The 19,680-nt window shown below is 52.0% G+C and overlaps 2 protein-coding genes across 5 annotated transcripts in view; one reads left to right on the top strand and one right to left on the bottom strand.

The window, feature by feature from the left end:
- The window catches only part of IL16 (interleukin 16), a 77,042-nt gene extending 71,313 nt beyond the window's left edge, over positions 1–5,729 (top strand). For 2 of the 3 annotated variants that reach the window (XM_024742716.1, XM_024742718.1), the window contains 3 exons: positions 2,245–2,503; positions 2,734–2,859; positions 5,244–5,729. In XM_024742716.1, the coding sequence (XP_024598484.1) occupies positions 2,245–2,503; positions 2,734–2,859; positions 5,244–5,437 (579 nt within the window). In that variant the 3' untranslated portion in view covers positions 5,438–5,729. The remainder of the gene's footprint in view (positions 1–2,244; positions 2,504–2,733; positions 2,860–5,243) is intronic. The other variant, XM_024742717.1, reaches the window with a different exon arrangement.
- A 3,346-nt stretch (positions 5,730–9,075) lies between these two features.
- STARD5 (StAR related lipid transfer domain containing 5) overlaps positions 9,076–19,680 on the bottom strand; it is an 11,274-nt gene continuing 669 nt past the window's right edge. The window contains exons 2-6 of one of the 2 annotated variants that reach the window (XM_024742703.1): positions 19,135–19,184; positions 18,742–18,781; positions 15,268–15,385; positions 14,322–14,415; positions 9,076–9,750 (exon numbers count right to left, since the gene is read on the bottom strand). In XM_024742703.1, the coding sequence (XP_024598471.1) occupies positions 9,603–9,750; positions 14,322–14,415; positions 15,268–15,385; positions 18,742–18,781; positions 19,135–19,184 (450 nt within the window). In that variant the 3' untranslated portion in view covers positions 9,076–9,602. Of the gene's footprint in view, positions 9,751–14,321; positions 14,416–15,267; positions 15,386–18,648; positions 18,782–19,134; positions 19,185–19,680 lie in introns of both variants that reach the window. The other variant, XM_024742702.1, reaches the window with a different exon arrangement.

Raw genomic sequence — 19,680 nt, forward strand, 5'->3', positions numbered from 1 at the left:
CTGGGAGGGGGGAGCACTTACTAAGAGAGATCAGAGGAATGCATGACCCCAGGCCACTGGGTGTGAGGTTAGGGCAGGAGCTTAAGATCCTTTTCAAGAAGCTTTACAGCCAGGATTGAAGACCTGGCTGTAATATGTAGCATAGCACACCTAGATGGAAAGAGGCGTCACCTGGACAGAAAGAGCCCTTGGGAAGGCAGGTCTCATACAGGAGGCTGTTTTCCTGGGTTTGCCCACTGGGAGATCGGGGATGTTAACATCCACAATTGCAAAGCAGATCTGATGGTTGGTTGAGGGCAATGGGGCCCAGCTGGAAAGATCAGGAACTGCACAGCACAACCCAGGATGCACATGAGGCTTCAGATCTCACGGTCGAGCCCCCTGTTCTCTCAGGACCAACTAGAGCCCGGGGTAAGACTGGGGAAGGCAGCGGTCCTGGATCATCTGCATCTTCCCCTGTGGACCCTGTTTTCTTGGTCCACACAGTCTGATCAGCATTGGCTGCTGCCCTCTGCCCACTGTTTAGGCCACCTGCACCTGACCCAGATGGTTTCTGGTCATCCCATCTTCATGGACCCAGCTGTGACATGGCTGCTTCATCTCTCCAAAGCTGAGTGCACTGGCGTCACCCCCATGGCTGTGTTGTCTCAGCATATCCTTCACGTGGACTCATCTGAACTCCCTTGCTCAGCTGAAAACAAACCCTCCAGCTCACAGGGGCAGCCAGCGTTAAACACACCACACCCCCGGGCAGTGGTAACTTTGCCCGTTCCTATTGGTCGCTTCGGAGTCAGTTGTGTGTGAGCAGCAGCTTCCTTCTTTGTAAGCAAGCTCTCTACCGCATAAAAGCACGTAAAACCAATGAGGACCTGTTTCTGACACTAAGCACGTAGCAGAGCATCATAAAGACGTTCCTGATGGTGCAGTTTGCTTTCTATCTGAAGGGGAGAAAAGAGAGCTTGCCTGTGGGAAGAGTACTTTGGATCTGTGGGTCTTTCCTTGAGTCGAGACTTCTCTGCATCCCATTTGCTCGCCATCCCTGAGACACTGCCTCAAAAACCAGGAGCGATACACACCAGCTGATCATATGCACCAGACTTCCCTTTCCTCCTTCCGTGTTTGAGCGCTTCCCTTCCTTTCCAGATTCATTAAGAGAGAACTAACATTGAGCACCGTCCATGACCAAGAGCAAGCTGGACTCTCACTGGCATGTTCAAGTCATCTTCCCCATACCTCAGGATGGGGAATTGGTGGCATGTATGCTTCATTTATAGAGGACAGACTGAGATGCAGAGCAGAGATTCTGCTTCCTACTTGGGTCTTAAAACCAAGGGATTTTGACCACATCTGACCCCATAACAGACTTTTTCTAACACTGAAACAGGTTAGAGAAACAAAGAACCTTGTTCAGATGATAACAGCAAAACAACACGTAGCAGGGTTTAGTGATTGCCCATCCATGCTGTCATTCAGTCCTCTTAATTAAGCACATTAGAATTTACATCATTAAAAAGGCTGAGGCAAAGACATGAGATTTTTTAATCCCACATATTTTTCAGAAAGGGAATGGGGGTGGGCGATGGTCCCTTTTAACTGGAGTTAAAGGATCAGAATTTCCAGGGTAGGAGTTTTAAAAACGTCTAGACTTCCTAGGATAGGAATTCTGCATTCTGCAGAAGACGGGGCCTGAGAGTTTCTCTGTGGAAAAAAGGATGCTTCGCTGAAACTTCGGGGGGTCACTGTATTATACGGCCTGTTCTTAGAGAATTGTCATGCCAAATAGCACTGTAGAGTCTCTAGGATTTTTTTTTTTAAACTGTAGGCATTTTCAGAGCTTGTGTTTTATCCAATGCTCTTAATTTTCTTAGACTTCAGAAACTTTTCTTACACAATACCTATTGATATGGCACAGACTCAGTGCTTGAATTAAAGTACTCTGGGAAATTCTGATGTAGAGCACATAAGGCAAAAGATTTTAACTGAATGTTCACGAATTGTAGTGATAGAGTCTCGGACATTGTGTTGGGAAGGATTCTGAGGGCCAATCTGGCCATTTTGGCTAATGACCTCTGGTCTGGGTGGAGGAGGGAATGCTGGCTAGCATCCCTAATCTAGGACACATTTCATCTTATTTTTTTGGCCCAGGGATCTGCTGGGTTTGACTAACTGGTTCAGACCTCCTGCAGCAAGAATCCAGATCTGATGTGGTGATTCCCGGCTCCTGACTTCCTTTGGTTTGCTCAGGTTCACAGGGTGTTCCCCAACGGGTTGGCCTCCCAGGAAGGGACTATTCAGAAGGGCAACGAGGTTCTCTCCATCAACGGCAAGTCTCTCAAAGGGGCCACACACAATGATGCTCTGGCCATCCTTCGCCAAGCTCGGGACCCCAGGCAAGCCGTGATTGTCACGAGGAAGGCAACTGTGGAGACCACGCCCGACCTCAGCTCTTCCACAGATTCTGCAGCCTCAGCCTCTGTGGCCGGTGACGTTTCCATAGATTCCTGTAAGTTCTCCCCACGTGGTGGAAGCCCCATGGGCCACATCACCTTTGGACAGGTGAGGCCCATGCCGGCAGGGCTGCGCAGTCGTTTGTGGCCCCCAGAACACGTGGCCTGGCTTGTATGCCGCCCGGCACACATGCCTGGGTTTATCCGTACACATGCATGAGTTTGCCGGGAGCATTAGCCAGGAGCACTTGAGAGCATCCCTAACAGTCCCCCTGTGTTTTCTCAGCAGCAGAGGCCACAGTCTGCACAGTGACCCTGGAGAAGACCTCTGCAGGCCTGGGCTTCAGTCTGGAAGGAGGGAAGGGCTCCCTGCAAGGGGACAAGCCTCTGACTGTTAACAGGATCTTCAAAGGTGCGGTGTGCGTATGCCTCTCAGCCTTCCCTCCAGTTGCGGGTGTCCGGCCAGGCCCCCCAAAGGCTTCTGAGCACCTTCTAGGCCATGTCGGTTTCCCACAACCCCAGGCCCTTTTGGGAGGCAGGCAAGCCTGTTAAGGACTCCACTTTGCTTTTTCTCCCTGTTCTCCTTGGCTCAGACATCCCTTTAATCTCCCTGTTTTACTGGGTCCTTGTACGTGACCCAGCCCTGGGCTTGGTTCAGCTCGGCAGGGCCGGGGCTGGGGTGAGGCAAGTGAGGCACTGCCCTGGGTGCAAAATTGAAGGCGGCACCGAAATATTCAGTAATCAAGATACATACTGTTTCAGTGCAATATTTTTAAAACTCGAAATTAATTCAAAAAGTCCACAATGAACGAAATATCAAGTTGTAAAACTAAGACACAGTCCGACTTTCCAGGTGCACAACTTAGCCTTACTCACCTCACCCTAACCCTGGACCTGTCTGCTCCTACTTTTATTCAGAATTTTGAGATTTTGTTCATCATGGACTGGGGAGCAAGCCAGCCTCTAGTGGGGGGTCACTTGGGTTTTCCTGTGAAAATCATGAATGGCCTGCAGCTGTCACAGGCAGTCACCCTGATTCTTCACTGCCTCTCATGCTGGACGCCCCTGAGTCACGGAGCAGGGAGCTGTGGACAGGGGGTCACGTGGCCTGTGCTCTGGTCTAGCTCTGCTTCTAACTTGCCGAGTGACTGCTCCCTTCTGCGCCTGAGGCTCCTTACCTATAAGAAGAGGTATGGGTGTGTGTCTGAGGGCTCTAAGTACTGGGACCAGAGGCCCTCCCAGCTCTGCTCCCCAGCCCCCAGGTGCCCCCACTGCAGACTGGTTTTGTTAGCGGGGAATCCGTTACCTGCTGAAACCCAGGGGGCGGACCAAGGCTCACGTGGAGCTTCCCCAGAAATCCACGTTGACTCCAGTTCTACGAAAGATTTTTTTTTTTTTTTTTTTTTTTGTAGTACGCGGGCCTCTCACTGTTGTGGCCTCTCCCGTTGCAGAGTACAGGCTCCAACGCGCAGGTTCAGCGGCCATGGCTCACGGGCCCAGCCGCTCCACAGCATGTGGGATCTTCCCGGACCGGGACACGAACCCGTGTCCCCTGCATCGGCAGGCGGACTCCCAGGCACTGCGCCACCAGGGAAGCCCTGCGAATGATGTTTTTAACTTTGAAGGTCAACTTGGAATGAGCGTAGGGCTCAAAGTTGAGAGACCTGGATTCCAGTGTTAGTTCTGCCCCTAATGGCAACATGACCCTGGGCAAGTCCCTTCACCATCTTGGCCCCATTTGCTTACATGGGGATGTAAGGGACCAAGGGAGGTGGATTCTACAGCTGCACCACTCATCAGCTTTGGAGCTTGTGTGAGCTACTTGAGCCGTTGGTTTCCTCCCACATGGAAAGGGACTAGAGCATACATACCTCATAGGACTATTGCCATAAACGCCAAGTGTTAACACAGTGCCCGTTACATATAATTGCCCAATATATTTTAGCTAATTTTATTTTTTTTTTGAGAAATGTCTGCTTAGATACTTGGCCCATTTTATTTAGTTATTTATTTCTTTCTTGGCCGCACCGCACAGCATGCGGGATGTTAGTTCCCCGACCGGGGGTCAAACCCACGCCCCCCCGCCATGGAAGCGCGGAGTCCTAACCACTGGACCGCCAGGGAAGTCCCTAGCTATTTTTTTTATTATGATCATCATTACTGTTATCTTTTACTCTTATTAAATATTTGCAGATATCATTGTGTCAAACAGATGGGAAATTTTCTTTCAACACCAGCGGTAAAAGGGCACTCTTTCCCTACGTGACTCTGAAGGAGTGGGAGCCGTATGTGATTATGTCCTCTTTACATGGACCCAGGGGTCCTCTCCAGGCCATTCAGAGCCAAAAACACTGTGAAGATTGTTTCGTGAACATCCCACCAGCTCCATTCCCACACCACCCAATGCCCGGCCACCTCATTAGGAGTAGAGAGACCACATGTGCTGGGGAGGGGTGTTGGGTATTGGGATGGTATCCAAGGAGGCTTAGAGGAGGACCCGGTTCCCTGGGGAGGTCTCCCCAGCCAGGCTCTGGCTTGCAGCTGCTCGAAATCCCCCTTCTGTGGGGACAGCGTGGGCCTCACCTCTCCCAAGGGCCACGGAGAGCTGGAGCCTGGTGTGCCAGCCTTGAAGTCACCGTTTTATGAGATGTCTCATTTCAGAACGACCACCGAGTTCCGGAGGGATGGGTGCCAGCTGCCTTCTGAGCTGTCCCGGCTCCTCAGAGACCAAGGGTAGGAAGTAACTGCTTGTTCCACTGTCACCTGTGGGACCCATTCTCTTCTCTCTCATCCCAGGGGCAGCCTCAGAACAAAGTGAGACGGTCCAGCCAGGAGATGAAATCTTACAGTTGGCCAGTACTGCCATGCAGGGCCTCACACGGTTTGAAGCCTGGAACATCATCAAGGCGCTGCCTGACGGACCTGTTACTATCGTCCTCAGGAGGAAGAGCCTCCAGTCCAAGGGGACCACAGCTGCTGGAGACCCCTAGGCCCAGCGCCAGAGCCGACACCAGAGCCAACTGCGTGCAGCTCTCCACAACCGCTAATTCTCAGGGTCACTGCTAACCCCACCCCGATGGGGGAAAGCACAGGCGTGCTTCCTGGTGGCTGCTTGCCCACGTCCGGACGGACCTTCTGGAACGTCACCCAACAAGCGGGCTGTCCCAGAAAGTTAGGGCAGAGTCACAGTGGGGTGGCTGATACAAACTACAGACTATGTCTAGAGAGAGCTTACTGATAATATTGTGGTGCTGTAAATAAAATGGATATATGACAACTGGACATGAAATCCATGTTTTGCTTTGCAGATCTTCTAAGGACCATCACTGTGTCTTGATCCACCCCAAACAGCACCCTTTGTTGTTCCCATGACTCTGCAATGGTGGCAGATTTGGAGGGGGCAGCACGTCCTGGTCCACTTGACATCAGCTGGTCCAACTCAAAGGTCGGAGGCTGGAACCACCCGAAGGGTCACTCGCTCACTCACACATCGGGCCGCTGATGTTGGCTGCTGGCTGGGAACTCAGCTGGAGCTGTAGGCCTATACACTGCAGGAGGCCTCTCCCTGTGGCCTGGGCGTCCTCACAACGTGGTAGCCGGGTGTCCCTCGGAGAGTGTGAGAGCCGCATCCTTTTTAAGACCTTGCCTCTGACATCAAATAGCATCACTTCTCCTATGCTCTATCAGAGCTGGCACAAACCTGCCCCAGTTTAAGGGGAAGGGAAAGATTGCTGGGGCTGTTTTTGGAAAATACAATCTAGCACACAAAACATTTGCAAAACTGGGGCTTCCCTGGTGGCGCAGTGGTTGAGAGTCTGCCTGCCGATGCAGGGGACACGGGTTCGTGCCCCGGTCCGGGAGGATCCCACGTTTCGCGGAGCGGCTGGGCCCGTGAGCCATGGCCGCTGAGCCTGCACATCTGGAGCCTGTGCTCCGCAGCAGGAGAGGCCACAACAGTGAGAGGCCCGCGTACCACAAAAACAAACAAAACAAAAACATTTGCAAAACTGGATTTGGTTGGGTTGGAGAAGTGCTCCTAGCCAGGTGGTACCCGGTGGCAGAGCGAGTAAACAAACAATGGAAACTCCACGTGTGCTCAGCTGTGCCAATAGAACGGACTAGCGTGAGTCTGAAAGAGTACAACACGATGGCTGCCGTTTAACTCCCACGAGCCACGCACCCGCTGGGTTAAGTGGACACTGTCCTTAGTAATCACAGCAGTGTCTACAGAGCGTGGTATTGTCCCACTGTATAGATGAGGGTACTGAGACCCAGATGTAAGAGGCAACTTGTCCAGCTGGTAAATGATATGGAAAGTGAGTCCTTTCTTCTGTGGTCTGGGAGAGACTAACAGGCCAAGGTACTTTTAAGTTTGGTCATCGCTTAAAGCCTGATTGTCAAGCTCGGGACAAGGAAATGCATTAGCAACACCCAGCACCCCCTGACGAGGCCTGGACAGTGTGTCAGCCCTGCTCCTGGCCCTGCTCCCGTGAATAAGGGTGTGAGGGAGGACCTGGCAAGGACCACAGACACGACACAAAAAGTCCTTACTCTTAGGCCAGTATCAGAGGGGCCATTTTTTTTTTTTTTTTGGGCGGTACGCAGGCCTCTCACTGTTGTGGCCTCTCCCGTTGCGGAGCACAGGCTCCGGACGCGCAGGCTCAGCGGCCATGGCTCACGGGCCCAGCCTCTCCACGGCATGTGGGATCTTCCCGGACCGGGGCACGAACCCGTGTCCCCTGCCTCGGCAGGCGGACTCTCAACCATTGCGCCACCAGGGAAGCCCGTAGAGGGGCCATCTTAATGTCATCCAATAGCTTCTCCAGGGTCCACAGGAAGCTAAGAATCTGCTTCCTGGCAGTGAACTCTTAGAAAACTCTCCCGGGGAATCATAAACTTCATGCAAGCCCCTTTAGTGACTTCACCACAGTGGGTGCCAGCTCAGTGCCCTATTCTGCCTGAGAAATTATGTGCTCAGAGTCATCTGTGTCAAGCTCTAGAGGAGACAAGAACTTGGAGATAACCATTTGCGTCAGCTCCTTAGATTTAAGAGAAATGCTGAATTTGAACATGGTCTGACAATGAAAGGTATGACCCCATTCAACACCCACCCTACCGGATCTCACTGTGTGCCTGTCCGGGGCTGGGCACCCAGGCCATGGGATTCAGTGGGCACACCCCTCACCCCCGCAATCTCACGTCTGCACACAGTCATGTTTCCTATAATCGGGTTATTGTTTTGAGTCTTATCAAGCAGCCAGGTGATGAATGTGGACCAGCCAGGTGATGAAGGTGGACCAGCCTGGTGATGAAGGTGGACCAGCCTGGGGAAGGAGAGTCTTTCCATCAGGACTGGGAGGTGGTGACATGGATGAGTGCAGTGCCAGCCATGGGCCTGGGGCACGGAGAATGCCTCCTTGGGAGCTCAGATGAATCAAGTGAGTGAGTGGGGCTGTATGAGGACTCCCAGGCAGCCAGGGTGTGCCCAGGCCCTCGCAGGAACCCCTTCTGTCTCTGAAGACCCCCTTCTCCCCCAGCTCACATAGAACCACTGAGGACGCTGCCACTGCCAGCTTTCCGGTTTCAAATCAAGAATCAGCAAGAAAGGGGCTTCCCTGCTGGTGCGGTGGTTTAAGAATCCGCCTGCTGATGCAGGGGACACGGGCTCGTGCCCCGGTCCGGGAAGATCCCACATGCCGCGGAGCGGCTGGGCCCGTGAGCCATGGCCGCCGAGCCTGCGCGTCCGGAGCCTGTGCTCCGCAACGGGAGAGTCCTGTGAAGATTTCTTGATGAGAAGAGGGAGTTAGGGGGATGATCTTCATGGCATGATTGTGGGATCTGCAGCTGCGTTAGAGCTCAGAAAGAAGGCTTTCTAACCCCCTGACACTGAGCTTTCACGTTTTAAAGCTTGCTCAGACCTCGGCACATTCAGAAGACAGGCACCCCAGGACTCAAAGGTGGGGAAGCAAGATACTCTGATACGAGGAGGACGTTTTCCATCTGGAGGCGCAAAGGCTGAGGACTCTGGAAATTTTCTGCACAGGGTGCTAGTAACCTGAGAAACTGCAGTACGAGTGCACTCTGGTCAAACACACGTGGGGCCTCCCTCACCAGCAAGTCGGTGGGCCCATGGAGGAGCTTGTGAGGGAATGTTGGAGAATTCCACATAGGACTGTGTGGCCCTGACCGGAGAGAAGGACAGGGAGTCGTGTGGCTGCTGAAGCCCCTTCCAGGTGGCAAGGCCGTGCTCCCTGGTTCCGATGATGCACCGGGCTGGGCATAGCCCGTTCGGGGTCGTTTCATCTTGCAGCAGGGCCTGGGGGGGATTTTAGCCAGCACTGCTGGGGGTGGGACATCTGCTCTTCTGTCCTTCCCGCTGACAGCAGTATGGGCTCACCAGGTCCTGGAGGCCAGAGGACTCCTGTTCCATCTTCTATAACAGAACACAAGAACCACAAATGCCCAGGGGAGAGGAGGCTCTCCTCCAAGTTCCCCTTGTAGGTGCCCTGAGCCCAGAATCAATTCCAGAGCACTGCCTGGGCCTGGTTTCCCTGGGGCACCTGAAAGCTAACTCATGCAGGGGAAAAAGAGAGAAAAATGATTTGAATAGAAGAGACAACAAAAGGAGTATTGAAAGTGTTTTTTCCTGAATGCTTAACTCATTTTTTAAGCATCATTTTGCCAAGCTGACGTCTTTTAAGGGGGAAAGTCTGGCACGGTATCAGAAACGCACATCCGGGGATCTGTGGCACAGGACTGAGAGCTCAAATGCTACCAAGAGGCTGGGCCAGGTTTTCGGGATTGATGGTGATTCTTCTCAACAAACGGGGAGACATGGTCTCTGAGAGTGATCGGCACAGAAAGGCTTTGGACCCGCGAGCAACGCACGGTGCCCGGGCAGAGTCCCTGTCCAGTGGCCGGGGGGCTTGGGGGGCACCCTGCTGGAGGAGGGGTGCTTGGGAAATGGCAGCCCAACCCAAGTGGAAGGAGGCGCAGGAGGGGCCAGGGCTGCCTCTGGCCGATGTCTGGTCATTGGTGGGTTCCAAAGGTAGAGCGGTTCCAATGGAGCCCGTGTTCTCCCAGGCTCTCCAGCTGCGTCCCAACAACGGCAGGTCCGCACGAGTCATGGCAGTTCTCGGCCCACCAGCCAGGATGTCAGCCGTAGAATTTCTTCACTGCTTTCTGGAGGTTGGCATAAAACCCGGCCATGCTGCGGGGAAAGAAGGAGTCCACCACGCCCTGCGGAAGGTAACCGCTGAGGTCGGTCTGGAAGAACGTGACCAGGCTGGTCTTGTTGGGCTCCCTGTGAAAGCAAGGCCAGGGCTGTTATGTGTCTGGAGCAGAGAGCCCGCCCAGGGGAATGGTCCAGACCCAGGGGTTTCGCTGGGTTCACTGCCCAGGGCAACCCTCTGGACCTGCTTCTTTTCAGGATGGAAGTGGGTCCTCTCGTGGATGCTTCCATGGCCCCGCCAGGCCGTTGAGCGAGGACGACCCCCCACTTCCAGCCCAGGAAGGTCATTCGTTCCCTGTGCCCGATTCACTCGGCAAAGGCTTTCGGAGAACTCACTCCTGTACTGGGTCCTGGGAGGAACAGACACAATGTTGCACTCTGTCCACTGAGGGCAACGGTTCTCCAAATGGTCTGGCAGCTCCTGGGGGCTCCTGACACCCTTTCAAGGGGTCTGCAAGGTCAGAGCTATTTTCATCACAGCACTAAGATGTGATTTGCCTTTTTCACTCCCATTCTCTCAGCGTGTACTTCACTCTCACAAATTTTCTCTTGGCCAGGACCATGAGGGCATGGGCTTCGTGGAGACCACTGAGCATTTTATTTGAATGGAGCTGTCAACAGCTTCCGGGGGAGGTTTCCAGAGGCCACATGAGGTGTGATATCACAACAGACTGAACGCAGAAGCAGATATGAGCTTCTGTTACACCTGACATTAAAGAGATTTCCCAAAATGTCAAACAGGGCCACTCTTCACTATTTTTCCTCTTTTGAAAAATATGGTTACTTTTCACAAAAATATTTATGGGAACATATAATACACGTATTCTCATTATTTTAAAATAAATGTTTTTTAAATATCCCAGTTTTAATTTCAAGTATAGTAAATACTGATGGATATAATCCACATGAACAGAAGCCCTTTGATGCCCTGAATAATATTTAAGAGTGGAATGGAGCCTCAGACCAAAAGTGTGAGAAGGGCTGACTCAGAGACCTGACGCATAACTCGCGCCCGTGTGAAGGGGCTTCGGCTGGGGGTGGCAGAAGCCCCGAGGGAGGCCACAACACGGAACGCGGCACAGACCTGTGCCGAAGTCGAGAGGCGGGGTCCGCTCACCAACCTAGCAACTCAGCGGACCTCCCTGGGCTGCACACGTAGTGGCCTCATGCTCAGGGGCACAAGGGCAGTGAAGCCCACCAGCGAGAGTCAGATTCAGTGAGGGGCGCGCACGGGAGGAGATGGGACCCAACTTGGTAGGGACAAGGGATCTTCAGTGTCACAAACTTCCCAATTGCCAGGACAACAAAGGCACGGGCTTTGCGGAGACCATTTGGCGTTTCATTTGAATGGAGCTGTCAGCAGCCTCAGAGTCTCAACAGGAACCCCACGGAGCATCGCACCTGCCCGTCAAATGTTTCCTGACATCCTGGAGGTCAAGGGCTGAGAAGTGGAGACCCTTTAGAGCCTTGCTCTCCCTCCCAGATGCACAGACAGGGCCGGGGACCAGCAGATGAATGACAGTGCAGGACAGTGCTGGCTGGGCAGGCTTCTCTCTTCTGCTCATGCCTTCTCTGCACAGAGCCTGAACTCGGGGTGGGGGTGGGGCACAGACTGCCTTCCATCCCAAAGCCTCAGCGTCATCGGACTCTATTCCTTGCTCACCAACACCCAGCCCCTCCACCTTTGCTGGGACCTTCTCTCTTCTCTCTGTTCCTCCTCTCCGGGCTCACGCAAGTCCTCATACTTCTCAGTGCTGTCCTCTTTGGCCTGAACAGGTGAGGGAGAAAGTCTGCCCAGTGACCATGCTTTCCTGCGGGTGAGGACGGGGCTTGGTAGGAGGTAAACACGCAACAGGCCGGATGGAAGAGGCAAACTCGGTACCTTACAGAGTGGTCACGGTGAAGAGTGTTTCTCGCTTGGACATCATTAATAGAGCGGGCAAAGGGGGGCTCAGAGAGATGTTGGAATCACCTGGTCTCCCCATGGAGAAGGCTGGGCTAGATAACGGCGTCCACCACCGGTCCTTGTTGTAAGGATTCGTGAGCTAACACGTGCAGAGCACTCAGCAGACTCGCTGGGCACAGAGCAGGGCTGCATTCACGATGTGACTACAATACCCCTGCTACAAACACCAGCCCCCTGCCTGCAGAACAACCAGAACCCGACAGCTCTGCCCTGTCCGCTGCAGCCACTCGACTCAGGCGCCACCATCCCTCACCTCTAATTAGTCCCCTTGCTCTGGCTCACAACCTCGCCCACTCCAGAGGCATCACAGCACTGGACACACAGCTCAGGGCATATACTGCTCCAGACTCCCGGCCAGCTCCCCATTCGATTCCGAGGACAGCGCCCACGACTCCAAGATGTGGGCCCTGCTCCCTCGGTGACGGGATCTCCTTGCCTTTCCCCCTGCTCACTGCCATCTGGCACAATGGCCTCCATGCCATTCCCTCAATGCCCCTTGCCTGCCCCCACCTCAGGGACTTTGGACCTGCTTATCCCTCCGCCAGGAACGCGCTCCCCCCAGCCCCCTTCCATCCCCAAGGCTCCCTGTGCTGTGCTTTGGTCAAACGTCCTATCTGGGGGGCCTTTGGTGACCCCCCAGATGTCTAGCTTCCCCCATCCCTCCCCGGCACCTTTATCTGGTTTCAGTTTTCTCCAAATCATTTAAAATCTGATCATCACAAGCGTGTACATCTGATATAATTATGGTGCTTGCGTTTTGTCTGTCTACCCTGCTCCCACTAGAATCTAAGTTCCAAGAATGCTTATCTGTTTTGAAGGGTCAATATCTAGATTAAGAGCATAGATTTTGGAGTCAGATGCTATAGCTTGACCCGCTCCTGGCTGTGTGATCTTGAGTAAGTTACATAACCTCTCTGTGCCCAGAGTCCTCATATAAAAAATGAAGGTAATGACAGTACCTTAGAATTGTTATAAGAATAAAAATGAGTTAAATTATAAAATATAAAGAAGAGTGCCTGACACACAGGAGTGATGTATAAACATTTGCTGCTGTTCCTGTCACGATTAGTATCACTTCTTGAATCCATAGCACCCAGAACAGGCCTATATTCATAGAGTGATGGGAACCATCACAGTCACAGGTTTCAGATCCACATAAAATGTTTTCAAGCGAGCTGAGTCAAAACCTCCACACTAGGGACTCCCCTGGTGGTCCAGGGGTTAAGACCCCACGCTTCCCTGCAGTGGAGGCAGGTTCCATCCCCGGTCGGGGAACTAAGATCTCGCATGCTATGCGGTGTGGCCAAAAGATAAAACAACAAGAAATATATACATATATATATATAACACATTGGGAAGAAGTATTTGTAACATATATAATAAAAAACGTTTTTAAAATGTCTTAAGAAAAAAACCTCCACACTAGCTGGGTTTTGACTCTAAGTGACCCAGCTACAAAGTCCGTGCGATCAACTCTTGCTATCTGGAATGAGACACAATGATACTCCTCAAATTGTATGTTCTCCCCAAGGAAGAGATCCATAGAATTCAGCCCCTAAGGGGAAGGTGCTCTGACTCTTATTCTGAAAATTCCTCGTGTGTTGTGTGTGTGTGTATGTGTGCGCATGGTGAGGGAAGCTGTGTTGGATTGCAGCTATGCTATTATTTTCAAGCTCATAAAGTTTTGCTACGTTTAACAGAAGTCTGCCACAAGATGTCTGAAAAGTCAGCTTAGTCAAAAGTGTCATGTGGACGTGTGGGATGTGGGTTTTCGGTACAATGCTATGGCACCAAAACCCTTCTCCTGGGATTGTGCGGTGACAGCATCGATGTTTCCCCTGCTGGTGTCTGTTTGTGGCTTGCAGGGTGACAGGGACAGACCCTCAGGTACAGTTTCTTTCTTTGTCAACTTGAGTGGTTCCCAGGATAAACCAGTGACCTTTGGGTTATTATTACATGGAAAGCTCCTGGTAAAAACCTGGCCCTGGTGGTCCAGTGGTTAAGACTCCACGCTTCCACTGCAAGGGGCGTGGGTTCGATCCCCGGTCAGGGAACTAAGATCCCGCACGCTGCTCGGTGAGGCCAAAACCAAAAAACCAAAACCCCCAAAAGAACCTGGCCATGACCTGCGAGAAAATAGGGACAGAACCATTTCTGAGCTCAGTTCCGGGGCTGACTCACGGTGTGCTCTGAGAATCGCCCTTTAGCCCCGAGCATCTCCACCCCATTCCTCAGTGAGGGGTGAGGAGCACCGTGTGGGATTCGGGGTGAGGACAGCTAAGCTCTTGCCTGCTCCAGGCTGGTGGAGAGCACTCAGAACATGGAGGAGAAGACTGGGTGCCCAGGGCCCCCATGGCCAGCCTGTGAGCCTGCACAGACAGTTTCATCATTTGCTAAACGGCACCGTGACATTTGCTCAGCTTGCCTGGGGCCAGAGGGAGGGTTCCTCACATCAGAAATAATGACACTTCCCCACAATTCTTTCCCACGTGCCTAGAACTTTGGCGTGTCACATCGCCGATGTGTATGCATAGGGTTCTGTAACATCAAGGCCTACAGAGTGGCAAGGCCTTTTTATTACTATGAATCATCATTAATGTTGCCATTGAGTAGATCGTCCTCAGTGAAGCCACACTTAGGTCTAGGCACATCATTCAATCCAAAAGGTTATCCTTACCCTGGCAGAGGTCCACAGAAGCAACCACAAGGATGGTTAAATCCTCTCACATAACCTGGCTTTGGGGGACATAACAGATGCTCCACACTGGTAGCTGGAAGACAGAGAAAGACGCTCAGTGAGCTACAACTTCGGGCAGTTGGGCCACTGCCACTGAAGGGCCTGACCGGGCACCCACGGTGGGTACAGACCAGTCATCTGGAGCCCAGGCGTCAGAGGACGACCCTGCCACTTGGCCCTGAGCTCTTCCTACTGCCACCCCCCTGTCCCTCACACTCACACACACGTTCACACATACTCGTGCACACACACACACGCACACACTCATGTCCACAGCTTCCCCAAGCCTGCTGGAATATTAGAGAAGACAACATTTCAGACTATGAGGCCTGGGGGCAGGAGAACGAAGGGACCCCTCTCAAATCGCAGCCGAGAGAGGTGTGGATGGACACACAATCTACCCCCATGTGGAAGATTCAGAGGAGTGGCAGGCACTGTGGCTCTCAGTGGGACGCACCATCAAAAGTGCAGAGGCAGGAACTCTGCTCCTCGTGGGAAGGAGGGGAGCGGACAGCCCCACAGCCCTCTCGGGACGGTGCTCCGTGGGTGCAGGGAATCGCCGCACCCTGGGGTTCCCTGGAGCCAAACCGTACCCCGCATTTCTAGGGTGCAAAGTATGCGCCTCAGCAGGGATGAAAACGGGGTGCTGACGAAATCTGCGATTTATGACTAAATTACTAGTGTGCGGACTCTCACACCTCAGACCTCCCTGGCACAGAATCTCCCCAAACCTGACAAGGGGAGGCTGGCACAGAAAAAAGGACCCAGGCTGTGAGTGCTCCAGGGAGTTGCAGCTGGTCAGCTTTCCTTGAAGAGCTGGGTGGGTGTGGAGGAGGCAGAGCCCAGCATCCCCCGAAGGCTTTGCAGCAGCCCTGCCGTCACTCACCATTGGAACTGAGGGTCCCATCCTCGTACGTCTTGACCAGCACCAGGTCCACAAAGTCTCTGGGAGAGATGAGCTTCATGACGGCCGAGGGGGTGGTAGTTCTGCTGACGCACTGTGTCTGTCAGAGCAAAGGGGGATCCAGCTGCGTCTGACGGCTGCGCATCTGCTCCCCGCCCCCACTCGACTCGGAGCTCATCCACCCTGTCCCAATACCCCAGGGTCTGGAAAATGGGAATAGCACTGACAGCAGGGTGGCGCTGTGACGTGCCAAGGGTCACGGCAACACACCCAGCTCGTAGAATCCAGGGTTGTGACACGGGCTGCCCATGGCCAATCAGGACCACTCAGGAGAGTTGCCATTAACTGAGCACGTAGTGAGAGCCCGGCCGGACAAAGCTCTCAGTGGTCCTTTGCAACTGAGAAATAGGTTTCATGAACCCATCTCACAGGTGAGGAAACTGAGGCTTGGAGAGATGAAGGAATTCACCACAAAGCTCAGGGTGGAGATGAGGCCTGAATAGGGCCAGGTGTAGGGTGAGGCAAGAGGGGCCGTTCCTTCCTAAGGCCGACCCAGTACTTGCCTAACCCCGAGAGCAGTGCCTCCTTAAATGTGTGTCCTGGGCAGCTTTCTGGTTTCTCCCAGCCCCAGCCCTGGGAGGTAGCACCCCTTGAACTGCACTCCATCTCAGAATATCCCACCAAGTCCATTCTCCCACTTTACAAGCCAAGGGCCCTTCAAACCCACCCCCTGCTTTATCCCATGATTCCCCTCCTCCAGCAGGACCCCAGTCCTTTCAAGGTCACAAGGTACAGGTCAGGCCCGAGGATGGGACAGTCCTGGGGAGACCTCTGGGGAGCAGGCGAGAAGGTCTCTTGCCTCTTTGGCTATTGAGACTAGGGGCACCGTGTGTTGCTGAGAAAACTCTGACCCTGGGTATGAGTCTTCCAGGTGGGCATGCAATCTCTGGGGGCACTTGAGAGCTTTCCAGTGGGCTCTGGGAGCACTGGGAATCAGTTTCCAGATGGCTCATCCTCCATGTGTCCTTCCTAGAATGACCTGCCTGAGAACAGCCTGCACCTTCATGCAGGTCTCCCTTTCCCACTTGAAAAAGGTGCCACATACCCCACCCATCTGGAATCTTCCAATCATACACTGTCCTAGGGTATAAAATCCCCCAGGGGGCCAAAGGGACACTGAGGGATGCTGATTTCAATATTTAACCAAGGCACTGCACACTAGAGTTAGAATTTCCATGTTTTCCCCTCTCTTAAAGCATATATTCTTTTTAAAGGCCAAAGCTTGCTGCTAGAAACAAGGTAATTTTGCCTTTTCTGAATTCTAGTAGTTTGTAGTAGGAATGGCAGAAGTGATGAGATTTTAAAAAAAAGTAACTATACAGCTTCCACTCCTGATTATTGCTACAAAACGCATCAATCCTGAAAGAGAGTGTCTGGAGAACAAGATGAAGAGGACGTATTGGTAAGAAATGCTGAAAGCGGCAGCACGTGTTATAACTGCCACAGATGTGTGCACAGGGCTCTGTATCTCATCCATCCACCCATCCATCTACTCTCTATCAATCTTAGAACTAGGATATTTGAGATTTGTCAAAATCATGCTGTCATCCTGTCATTACATTTCCATTATGTTTCAAAGGGCATTAACCCATGTTTCCTCAACTTCAAGCATTTGCGCATAATTATTTGTATACGATCTTCATAATTTTTTCCTATCTCTGGTAGCACCTATCCTGTTATTCACTTAATATTTTTTTTTTTTTTTTTTTGCTGTACGCGGGCCTCTCACTGTTGTGGCCTCTCCCGTTGCGGAGCACAGGCTCCGGACGCGCAGGCTCAGCGGCCATGGCTCAGGGGCCTTAGCCATTCCACGGCATGTGGGATCTTCCCGGACCGGGGCACGAACCCGTGTCCCCATCATCGGCAGGCGGACTCTCAACCACTGCGCCACCAGGGAAGCCCCTAATATTTTTATCTAAATGTGCTCACTTGTTAAAACTTAAACTTATTTTAAAAAGGAAGCTATTTAACTACTGGGAATGAAAAAAAGGTACCACTTGGCATAAGTAAAAGACAACTGCAAATATATATATATATGTATACATATACACACACACAAGGGATTTTTGGGTTCTAATCCTGAGCCTGAGGCCAGCTGTCTGTTTGTTATGATGGAGATTTGCAAGTGTTAAACAGGTGTCAAAACACATTAGCACCTATCCCAGACTTTTCCCTTCAAGTTATCAGAGAGATTGAAGATCTGAAATGGGGTGACCTCCCTATGTGTGATTCAGTTTCAGCTTTGACTGTTAAAAGACCTAATACACTGAATCACCTAGTGTCCCAACATTATGTGCCCCACCCTTCAGGAAACACTGACATAATTTGTGATAATGAACTGAAATGTGAATTCTTGGTCAAGGTGAAGAACACTTGGGTCCTACGGATTGACCAGTAAAGAACTACGGCTTGAGGTTTCACAGCACCATCTACAGAGACACCCAAGAGGGTACCATGTCCACAGATGTCAAAATCAAGGCACCATTCAAATAAAAAAAAGCCGGCAACATTTCCCCAGGGCAACTTTTTAATTCGTTTTGGCTATATTTTGTTTTGTTTTTTCTCCTTAACTTCTATAATCAAAAGGAGGTGGATACGTAATACTACAGAGGATCCCAGGGCAGGACAAACTAGATCTTTGCTGTCCAACATGGTAGCCACTAGTTCCATGTGGCTACTTAACTTTACATCGAGTCATGAAAATTAAGTAAAATTAACAATTTATTTCTTCAAACTAGACACCTTTCAAATGCTCTGTGGCCACGCGGGGCTAGTGGCCACCGTATTGAACAGCGCTGTTGGAGAATATTTCCATCACAGCAGAAAGTCCTCCTGGGCAGCGCTAGAGTAGATACCACACATTTTACCAATGGAGCAACTGTCATCCAGCTTCTGCCACCTGGCGCAGCGTTACGGCTGGCAGAGGATCCTGACTCTTCGTCCAGGACTCAATTCATTACCATGGTCCCAGTAACGGGCAATGTTTCAAACTAGAGCGGCTGTGTCCAATCCAGGCACTGCTTCAGCATCCTCAGAGCTAATGTTCACTCTGCACTCGTGCTTTCATCATCCACCGCTGTGTTCTCTCAGCTCTGTTTAGGGCAGCTCTACCTCTCTGGGTCTCACTGTGACCTACCTGTACCTGGGCCGAGGCTGGGTTTGAGTGTCAGGCAGTGGGCAACCTGTTTGCTGGGCTTCAGGGGCCCACAGTGTGCTCCTCTTGCCTAAAGGCGTCACTGACCCCCCGCAGAGGGGACAGAGTCAGGTTACTGTCTAGCGACAACAGTGCTTAGAAAGACTTACATCAGTGATGCTTTCGATAATTTCAAAACTGTTCACATTCTCATCCCACTTATCTCGTAGGGTCCCAGCAAGTGGCTTCACACAGTCCCACACCTGCTCTGGTGTCCCATTCACAATGCCTTCTCCTCGGTACCTGGAGCACAAAGAGGAATGTGACCCCAAGGCATCAAACTTGTTTGTCCTGGGATTACATATAAGGACTAGAAGTCACGTCTGTCACTGTTCTTTAAGACGGCCTTGCAGAGAAGGCGCTGACATTTACCAGCCCACCTCCCCTCAGGCCTGCAGGAATGGACGGAAGGCAAGCTTTCATAAGAATATAGTTTGAGGAAATGATGTAGTTAAACACGGAAACTTTTCTGGAAGGTAACTGGCAAGTTGATTCCAGGTGCTAGGGTTGACTGGAGTCTCTTAGGAAGCAAACCCACAGAAACAGCAGGAAAGGTGTGGCACCTTTGACAAGCTTTGAACAAAGGGTGCACTTACAGGTTCCCTGGAAACTCCACAGACGGCCTCCAGGAAACTGAAACTCCGTTCTGTCAAAAGGCACAGAATCGCAAAATTTTAGAGCTAGAAGGGCCCTTGGGAGATCACCAGGCCCAATCCCCTGTTTTACCGAAGAAAAGTCGAGAGCCCCAAGAGGTGCAGATCTCCAAGGTACCCAACTGACATGTAGCGGAGTGGGGACTGGTCCAGGACAAAGCTGCCCCCAGGAGGATGTGATGGACAAAGGGATCTTATGTGGCTGACTGGAAGAGCACTGGGGAGTTTTCAAACCACCTTAAAAATCACCATGCATCTTGTTTCCTCGGGCAATTTATGTCTGTTAGTTAAAAATCCTGTGTCCAGTGACCAGCACCATCCCTCTGCCACCTTCCTGGGAAGGCAGAGAGGGGCTCCTGCTCTGAGGAAAGGAGTAAAGGCTTTGGAGCCTGGCGCTTCCGGTTCCATCCTAACCATTTACCAGCCAGGTGACCTTGGCCAAGTCTTTCAAAGAAAGGGACAGATACTTATCTCCGGGGGGGGGGGGGG

This window comes from Neophocaena asiaeorientalis, unplaced genomic scaffold (genome assembly GCF_003031525.2).
Source record: "Neophocaena asiaeorientalis asiaeorientalis breed wild unplaced genomic scaffold, Neophocaena_asiaeorientalis_V1.1 scaffold155, whole genome shotgun sequence".
NCBI classification, from domain to species: Eukaryota; Metazoa; Chordata; class Mammalia; order Artiodactyla; family Phocoenidae; genus Neophocaena; species Neophocaena asiaeorientalis.